At 35.9% G+C, this 9,836-nt stretch overlaps 1 protein-coding gene across 1 annotated transcript; it reads left to right on the top strand.

Annotated features, from left to right (window-relative positions):
- The first annotated feature begins 7,784 nt into the window (after positions 1 to 7,784).
- LOC112904761 lies at positions 7,785 to 9,791 on the top strand. The gene is made up of 2 exons (XM_025975644.1): positions 7,785 to 8,373; positions 8,404 to 9,791. The coding sequence occupies exons 1-2, from the start codon at positions 7,976 to 7,978 to the stop codon at positions 8,525 to 8,527; spliced, it is 522 nt and encodes a 173-aa protein (XP_025831429.1). The 5' UTR covers positions 7,785 to 7,975; the 3' UTR covers positions 8,528 to 9,791.
- The last annotated feature ends 45 nt before the right edge of the window (positions 9,792 to 9,836 follow it).

Genomic DNA, 9,836 nt, shown 5'->3' with positions numbered 1-9,836 from the left:
ATCCTAGGTCTTTGACTTCTAACTTAGCCGCGAGACTTTGTTTAATTTCTATCCATTTGGTACTTTTAGAGACAATAAGGGTATCATCTACATAGAGTAGTAGAAACAGTACATTATCATCACGATTTCCATCATAAAGACATGGTTGGCGAAATCGATATAAGGCTTTATTGAGCTTACACACATTATCACCATCATTTATAGCTTTCAACAACGGATTCGCTTTGTATTTAATATTTTTTTATCAGTATCGTTAGCTATCTTATGTAACATATCCTTCAGCATGTCGGGCATTTCCATGATAACTTCTTCATCAAGAACACCATTTAAATAGGTTGCCACAATATCAGTTTGATCTATTTGTAATTCTTAACTAGCGAAAATAGTCATCACGAGACGGATTGTTTGTAGTCTAGCCACTGGAGCAAATATTTGGTGACCGATCCATCAGGGTAATACTTTTTGGTCAAAACAACTTGGGATCTAACGACATCCTGGTCATTTTTACACTTTGTAATTTCAAATGTGTTATTCTTGATTAAACTGGTAAATTCTAACTAATTGCACGTTCCCAAGTTTTTTGCTCATCGCCGTTGAGTGCTTCACTGACCGATACTCTGCTACACCATCAATGTTCTTATGATCTTCCTCATCTTTATTCGCTAAAAAATAATCATCACCCTTTTTTTCATTTGGAGTACTATCTCCACTTGCTTGTGAGGATTGGAATAGTTTTCGAGGTCGACCTCTACGTTCAGTACCTAATAATTTTGGTCTAACACGATCTCGAGCTGGATGTAGATTTAAAGGACTTGAAACTGACGTTTTGTTTTGACTTAGAGAACTGCCACTTAAGGCTTCCTTTTAGGCTACCTAGATTAAAATTTTTATTCTTCGGACTGGCTAGAATAGCCGGACCTTCATACTCACAACGTGTATTGCACCATCAGTATCTGACCATCTTGAGGCATCATCTATGAAACAAACAAAGTATTTAGCTCCCATCAGTGGTTGTACTCGTATTTTTCCAAGAACAAATGTGTGTACGATCCTCAAAATCACTTTGCATGGTGATTTACTTCTCCTATAGGGTAAACGAGTCGTTACAAATTGATGAAACAAAATAACTAATGCAGTATTGATTTGCGAAATATTTTAATTATTTTATTTAGGAAAAACTGTTTACACCATTACCAAGAGAACTAAAAACAAAATATAGGCAGTGTTGTCAGGTGAAATTACATTGGTACTTTTAACACAAATATTATACTCTGGAATATCTACTTTTCCAGCATCCAATCTCATTACATCTTTAATCATCTTACTCACGTCTTTGTAATTTAAATAGTCAAGCTTCTCATGCCACTTGAGATCACTTTGACTTATTACAGTAGATACATTGGAGACTGGGAATTTTGCGAAAAAAAATATTTATTCTTTCGAGTTTTACCTTGCCATTATGATCCCTAATTGTTGCTGAATCTTTGGTAAAAGTTTCACTGTGACCTTTATCAGTAATATTGGCCACTGACACCAAGTTTGACCTCAAATCCGGAACGTATAAGATGCTCTGTAGCTTAAACACCTTAAGGTATTCTTCACAATTCATGTAATAAATTTCCCAATCCTCGAACAGGTATAAGGAATTACTGACTAAATTTAGAGTACTACAAGTTGACTCTTTTAAAATGTTAAATTTTTCTTTACTATTACTAAATGACTAGTGCATCCACTATCTAATATCCAAGGTTCTGCAGACAGCAAATTACATTCACTAATATTATGATCTCTAGCACCAAAGCATACAGCAAATGACTCATCTGTCTTTTTTGCAGTTTGTTTCTTTGGACCGCGTTTATTTGAGTAACTAGTTTTGCTAGATTATTTGCACTCTGAAGATTTATGACCAGGTTCTCCACAAGTATAACAGCGAATGTTACTTTGTAGTAGATTTGTTATTGTTCTGATTAAACTTTTTATATCTTGATCCCTTGGAGCTACTGCCGCTTGAACCGGTTCATCATTACTTTGAGCTTCGGCCTGCTCCAATATTTTTGCCTTTAACACAGCAGCAGATGACAGCTCATTCATTAGCGAGCTTAAACTGCTCAAAACTAGTAGGCAAACTATATATTAATGCAATTGTTCTACATCTGGATAAAAAGGAATCTCCTTTTAGTTTATGTAATGCACCAAAAAATTGACGAATATGTTCTTTTTGATGTGCTTCGTATTTCAAAGCGAGCCGCATAAAGGGGGGGGGGATGCAGACGGATGTACGGCGAGGGTTAATACCAGATGAGACAGACGGCAGTTGACTGCAGTAACCAGACAACGTATAATCTACGTTGTGTTGAGATAGTCGATTTGACTAGTTTTTGTGTTGGATCGAGATCCACGTCTAAATAAGACAAATAAACTAAAGAAAGGAGTATTAATTATCCATTTGATAAAGTATGAGTACTTATCTTACTTAAATACTTGTTATTGGCTGGTCGAAGATTAGGGAAAGTCTGGAACCTCAACGCAGTCTTGGAAGAAGGTGTTATAGTAAAGAGAGTTCTTACCTGTAAGTTGTTGTATTTGCTTTTGTTTTATGTTTGGACAATTAGTTGATAGTATTTTGAGTTCAGTAGATTGCAGTTTTCTTTTATGCATTATTATATGTTTTATACTCTTATGTAAAGAATCCCTGCCTTCTGAGCTAGGTACAGCATTTTGGTACCCAACGGTGTGCGTAATATACATGTTGTGTTCGGTTTGTTTACAAAAAGAAGAGAAAAATTAGAGGTGTCTAAATTGTTGGTTTGAAGATGTGTTCGAAAAGAAGGAATAAGAAAAGTAAGGATTACAGTCCTGATGTAGAGTATAATGTAGAAGTTAGAGATACAGAAAAAGATCAAATGAATGAAAAATATGGAGGAAATGCAGAGAAATAAGTTAGCTGTTAGTGTAAAAGAAACTACAGAGGCAATCGACGGCAGTGTGCCGCCCCAAAACTTAAGTGACGAACAGAATTGTCATACAGAAAATAAACACTATATATCGGTATTTAAAGATTTGGGGGTATCAATCTTATCTTTACAGGGGGTAACCTGCACCCGATGTTGTTCTTAGAAAAATTAAAACGGTTATTTTTCGAAGCAGGAGTTCCACCTAGAGCTCAGGTAAATTTAGGGATGAATTGATTACAGGGTTCAGCTGGTGATTGGGCCTCTACAAAAGAAAGAACTTTTCAAATTTTTAGTCAGTTTAGTGAAGCTCTTCGTAAGCGTTACTGGGGAATTGAGCACGAGAAGAAATTATTTTACGAATTAAAATTTGGTGGTCATAGACGAGGTAGTAGGGCGGATTATATGCTAAAATTAGCTTGTCAATTATCACTTTTAACGGAGGAAATACCAGAGGAGAAATTTATAGAGCTTGTAAATAAACATTTTTCGCCAGAAATTGAAAGGAATATTATTTTGAGAGGTATTAAAACTATAGATGAATTAGATAGTTTTTTACGTAAAATAGATGAGACGTTCGATGGCGGGAGAAGACAAGATGGGTCGACAACTAGCGGCACTGTTGCATAAAGGAAGGAGGCATGGCGTCCTACGGAAACACGGCGGCAAGTTCACACAAACGATAATTCGGTAAAGAGGATGGTTAGCCCGCGAGGAAATGAGTCAGCGCGTAATGGACAAGGCAGCGGCGGTAGTGCAAAAATGATGCAGGGTAGTGAAATAAATTTAATTGACGGAGCGGTTTTGCAACCCGAACAATTATTGAGTGAGGATGAAGAAATTAGTAAATCGACTGAAACTTTAATTTCTCCGATTCTAAAGGTAACGGTTTTTAATAACAATGTTGAAGCGTTAACAGATTCGGGATGGAATTCGGCGATATCAGAGAATTTTCTGACGGAGCGGTTTTGCAACCCGAACAATTATTGAGTGAGGATGAAGAAATTAGTAAATCGACTGAAACTTTAATTTCTCCGATTCTAAAGGTAAGGGTTTTTAATAATAATGTAGAAGCGTTAATAGATTCGGGATGTCAGAATTCGGCGATATCGAAGAGTTTTCTGAAATATCTGAGAGCGCAGGGGAATAAGGTACCTGTTCTACCAGTATGTAACACTGTTGTAACTGTTGCGGTAAAAACGAAAAAGTATAAAATAAAACAAGAAGTATTATTGTTAGTAGGGATATCAGAGGAACAGTTTAATATAAATTGTATAGTGGTTCAAAATTAAATCGAAAATTTATATTGGGTTGTGACTGGTTAACAGAGAACAATGCGATAATTAGTTTTGAGGAGCATTTATTGAAATTCTATAGCTTTAATGAAAAAAGGACAGTCGGATTTATTACGCGAAACGAGCAAGCGGATCAACGCGTCGTGGTAATAAGTGAATGCTATACGGGCGAAAACAAGGCAGATAAGCATCAGGAAAAAAAAGAGATGGTGGAAAGATGAGAAACTTTATCCGATGAAAATAAAATCAAGTTATTGGACTTATTGCGCGAGTATTCTTCAATGAAATACAGCATTTAGTGCATCTGAGGAAGTTATTCACGAGATTTAAGGAGTCCGGACTTACAATTAAATTGAGGAAGTGTGTTTTTGCGCGACGGAACATAGAATTTTTGGGTCATATAATTTAGATGATTTTTAGGAATGATCAATTTTGAGAGAAAGTTTTGCGAGAATTTCTCGGATATGACGTTACCGTTATTAAAATTATTAAAACAGGGGAATAAATGACAGTGGGGAAAAGAGCAAGAGAAAGGGTTGAATGCAGTGAAAGATAAATTTTTGTCGGTCACTATGATGGTTCTTCCGGATTTTACCGAGGCTTTTTATACACAATCAGATAGTTCAGGTTACGGGATAGGCGCTTGTTTATTCCAGGTAAGTAGACAAACGGGAGAAAGGGGAGTGATTGCGTACACGAGCAGGGTCCTAAGAGGCGCAGAATTAAATTACACCGTCACTGAGAAAAAGGCGTTAGCCTTTGTTTTTGCATTAAAACAGTGAAGATCTTTAGTACTGGGACAGGGATTAGCGATTTTAACTATCCTTTCTGATGAAATGTAGGTTGAGTTCGTCTCGGTTATCGGGTTGGGTCTAATACATACAGGAATTTAATTTTACCATAAGATATTGTAGGGAAAAAGGAAATTGTATTGCCGATAGTTTGTCTATGGGTCCATTACCGGATATGGAAGTAATAGGGATAAGTATGCTAAAATGTGCCAGGTGGTTCAAATTGGTAAAAGAGCAGTTGAAAGAGATCAATCTCAGGATGAGTGGATAGGGGCGATAAAGGATAAAATAAATGGGGATAATGAGGGAATAAGGGAGAAAGTAGAGCGCTATCAAATGTACAAGCATATTCTATTTAAGAATGGTAATGAATTTTGTGCTGGTCCAAAACTCTGCATACCCAAGTGTTTGGTTAGAGATATAGTGGTACAACAGCATAACGACTTAGATCATTTCGGGTATAAGAAAACTTGTGAGCATATAAAGCGGGATTTGTATTGGTCAAAAATGTTGAGGGATATTAAAAGATTAGTAACGGCGTGCGATATATGCTAGAAGACAAAAAGTTCAAGGTAATGTATAGGCGAACTTAATTCTGTTATTGTTGGGAAACCGGGTCAGTTAATATGTATCGATTTAATGGGTCCGTTGCCTACAATTTCAACAGTTGTACCTTCTTCAGGGTCTTGAGGAGCAAAAACAGACTTTGATTAGTGTGACACGACATATTTGTTGGGAAGATTCAAATCTAACATCTTCTACTGGTCATTATTTACGACAAATTTCAAACTTATTATCGGATTATCAGCAAAAAATAAATTTGTAGTATTGTTGATAGATGAAATTAATGTATCTCAGAAATTAATAGGTGTGATTTATAATAAAAATAATTAATCTAAAACAGTTCTGGCGTTTTTGATTTGTTCTGTATTTGGCAAATCTTATGAAATTACTAATCATTGTTCAAAACATTTAATTATACACAACATACCGATATCTAATTTAATTTTATTTAATTTACGTCCAACGACTTTGTACTACAGAGATAAGAAAAAATGTATACAATGTACAATATATACATAAGTTTATGTATTAATGGTACATCTAGAGAGATGAGAATATCACTTGTAAGTACAAGGTCGCAGAATAGGAATATGAAGCTGAGAGCGGTTTCGCATAGGGATTTATTATTGCACTTCATGGTTGCGTAATTGATTTAAAATGCTTGTTTTAAACGATTTAAAATTTCCTCTAAAGAAGTTTATTGCCATGCAGTGGTCATTCACTAGTTTGGATATGCCGTTCAATGGTCCTTCGCTGATATGATTTTTTGATGATTTGTTATTATCACTCGATAATTCTATTAGTTCTCAAACCTATACTGAGACAAATTAGACCAAACTGCGTCAATAATTCTGGAGCTACCATGAGCCCTGTATTAGTTTGTAATAGAAGCATGAATCTGTAATTTGACGACGTATGTATAGTGTGTATCTTAAGAAGTGCGTGGATTTCGTTTGTACTGATAGTATGGTAAGTGATGAATTTGCAAAGTTTCTGTTGTACTATTTCGATTCGACTAATGTATATTTCATAATAGGATGCCCAGATAATTACAAAATATTCAAGTATTAGTCTCTGTTTCGGGCATATAGACAGTGGACTTCTAGAGGTTATCACCAATGAAATTTCACTGCTGTACAACCTTAACTAAAAAGCTGCACCACTTCTTAAAAAAAAAACGAATGAACAGGACAGTGGGTTTAATAGTTTATTTACACTAATTACAAAATCATTGTTCAAATGTGTGCGTAGATATCATATGAAAAAACTGTAGAAAACTCTGGTTACAAACTATATTTTTCAATATTTATTAAATTTTAAGTTAAATGGGGTTGTAATACAGGGTGGTGATTTTCGAATTTAGCGTCTATCATTGGTTAAGAGGAGTGGTAAGGATGTTGATTAAAGGAAGGAGGTATTGAGAGGGCAGGGGTAGAACAAGTAATGCACAAGGGTAATGACACTGCCTGACGAAATTTCCAAATCGACCGATTCCGACTAAATCCCTACAATCGCTAAAATATTTAAATGGTTTTATGACGTGCAGTTTAAGATCTTTAGAAATGTAAATAATAACAGAATATTGCACCCCATTTCATAGACCTAAGTACAATACGACTATTTACATGACTTGAACTATTGAACGTCGGCAAATACTATGAATCTTAACATGCCGCTCGCCTTGAACGAACTGCGTTCAACAAATTATTTTTACACTTAAAAGATTACGAATGAATAAAATATGATTTAGAAAAAAAAATCAGTAAAATAACTTAAGAGCTAAAAGCAATATGAATATCTTATTCTATTGGAAGAGGTATCACTCGCGTCACACATCGCTTATACACTCCTGAGCTGGTTTTTACATTGATGACACGAACTTTGCCATCCGTTCCAGGAAATACGTCGATGATTCGACCAAGAGGCCATCGAAGGGGAGGTGTGTTATCCTCCTTCAACAATACCAGGGTGTCGACCTTTATATCGTTTGGTGTCTGCAGCTGCCACTTCGTTCGAATATGAGTAGGGTAAGATAACCGATTCTAGCACAGAGGAGTAGGTAACTGACGAAACGTCATCGATCGTAAACGTGTAACTGTTAAATGGTTACTGTTAAACGGTTGTTGTTACTGGTCACATGATGTTATTGGCTCTTGACGATGTCAGTGAGTGTAAGCATTAATACATATATTGCTGAATTTATAATTGAAAGAATGAGGATTTTGAAAATAATTTATTTAGTGGAGAGGGAAGGAAGTAGGGATACGTTAAGGAGGAGGAAAGAGATGTGGTTGAGTAGAAAGGAGTATAAATGAAAGACAACCACAGGAGTGTTGCACATAAAAGGTAGAATTGTGAAAATTGAAGTGCGGGGATGGATGTAAGTAGCGGCAACGGTATCCATGAAGTGTGTGGTGGTGTAGAAGACGTACAATATTGGAACGTTGTTGAACATGTGGAGGTTTTGGACGAGGTACATCGTAATGTCGTGTTACATAGAGGAGACTACGTGGATAGACAGCAGTACAGTGAAAGTAAAGCAGTGAGGTATGTAAGTGACATCAGTCGGATGAAAGAGTGGAGCGTAGCCCGTAAACTGTTTGAGTGCAAAATGAACTATAAAGCATGTTCTGCTTACGTCTTGTACTGCGATAGGAGTAATCTTCGTTATCTACCTATGTGTGGGAGTTGTCGGTATGGAACGAACAATGGTAGTATAATATCGTTGTATACGCGAGTACCGAATTTGTGGATGTTAGAAGTTCACCTCCACGACGAAGTCCACATTCATTGCGGATGGTGCGGAGAGATTTGCAGTTGCGAATTTGTTTGCACCCATAACCATCATTTAAGGAGGGATAGTGTATTTGAAGAAGGTTATGTGAGGGAAATTTGTAATAATATCGTAAATGTTGATGGAGCGTAAACATGTATATTGTACAATTTGTTCTGAAATAAATGATGATGTAATGTGGAAGTAGATTTAATAAAAACAACATGTAGGTAACAGTGGTATATATTTGAAGAAGTGTGTCAAGGTCAAACTTGTGGGAAAGGAAAGTTTGGCAGGGTGGGGAAGGAAAGGAAAAGGTAATTAGGAAAAAAGTTAGTGCAAGGATGGTGTCATCATAATGGACCGAAAGAGATGACGCCTTTGTTCAGCTGAAGTGCAGAGTAGGCAGGAAAGTGTATGGGTATCATCGATCTCATAAAGAAGACCCGACTTTTCGCAGAGGTATGAGTGAACCCCCTGACGACAAGGTCGACAGCAGGAGTTCACAACATCGACGTTATACATTCTACAGCTGTAACAAAAAAGTCGAGGTGTGTTATCAAGACATTCTTGACAACAGAACCCTGTTGCAACGTTACAGCTTTGACGAAGACGTTGACAAATGTTGCATTGCAACCGGGTGATAGGTACAATTGAATTGGTTGTTTGTCGGAATGGTGAAAGGACAATGGATACACGAGAAAGATCCATTGTAAACCGCAAGACCCTTCTCATGAAGTGATGCTCTACGAAAGTTTCAATGGTTTATATAGGAAGAAAGGTGGTGGGGAGAATAGTGGGGATGATGAAGTATTATTATAAGGGAAGGAGTATAGTGTAGTGGGGGATTAGGAAGGTAGGATGGTGACATAAGTGTGTAATGTTGGAACTGTAATAATTGTTCATTGGTGAAAAAGTGGAATAATAGAAGAAGCGTAAAGAAGATAAAATTTGTTATTTATAATGTACTACCCGTTTATGATTTCAATGGAGAGGTGTCGCAGAAGAAAAGTTATGATAGTAAATTTGGTGGAAGTCGATGTGTTTCAAAAAATTATAAGTTAGTGTAATTAATGAGTTGGACGAGTGAGTAGTATATGAAATGTTAGGTAATGAGATGTAGTATAAGAACAGAAGAAACATATTTATAAAATCCCTCAACGTAATAAATGATGGGGGTAAAAGTGTAAAACGGACCATTTATTAATTTTTTTGAAGCATAAGGAGATATAATCTTGCAATAAGTTATGTTCTTAAAAGATGCTACCCAACATAAGTTATTAGAATTTAAAAAAAAAAATAATAAAAAAAAATAAAGTTGACAAAATCTTAACACTTTCAAAGTTACTTAAAAAATAGAAGCAGTGGAAAAAAAAAGTGTTCCTCTTGTGAAATGTGTGTTTAAGGGTAACTAAAATGATCCCACGTAAAAAAGTATGAAAATATTTTTTTTACATGGTTT

The sequence above is a fragment of the Agrilus planipennis genome, unplaced genomic scaffold (genome assembly GCF_000699045.2).
Source record: "Agrilus planipennis isolate EAB-ADULT unplaced genomic scaffold, Apla_2.0 scaffold184, whole genome shotgun sequence".
NCBI classification, from domain to species: domain Eukaryota; kingdom Metazoa; phylum Arthropoda; class Insecta; order Coleoptera; family Buprestidae; genus Agrilus; species Agrilus planipennis.
This window is presented reverse-complemented; position numbering and strand designations above follow the sequence as displayed.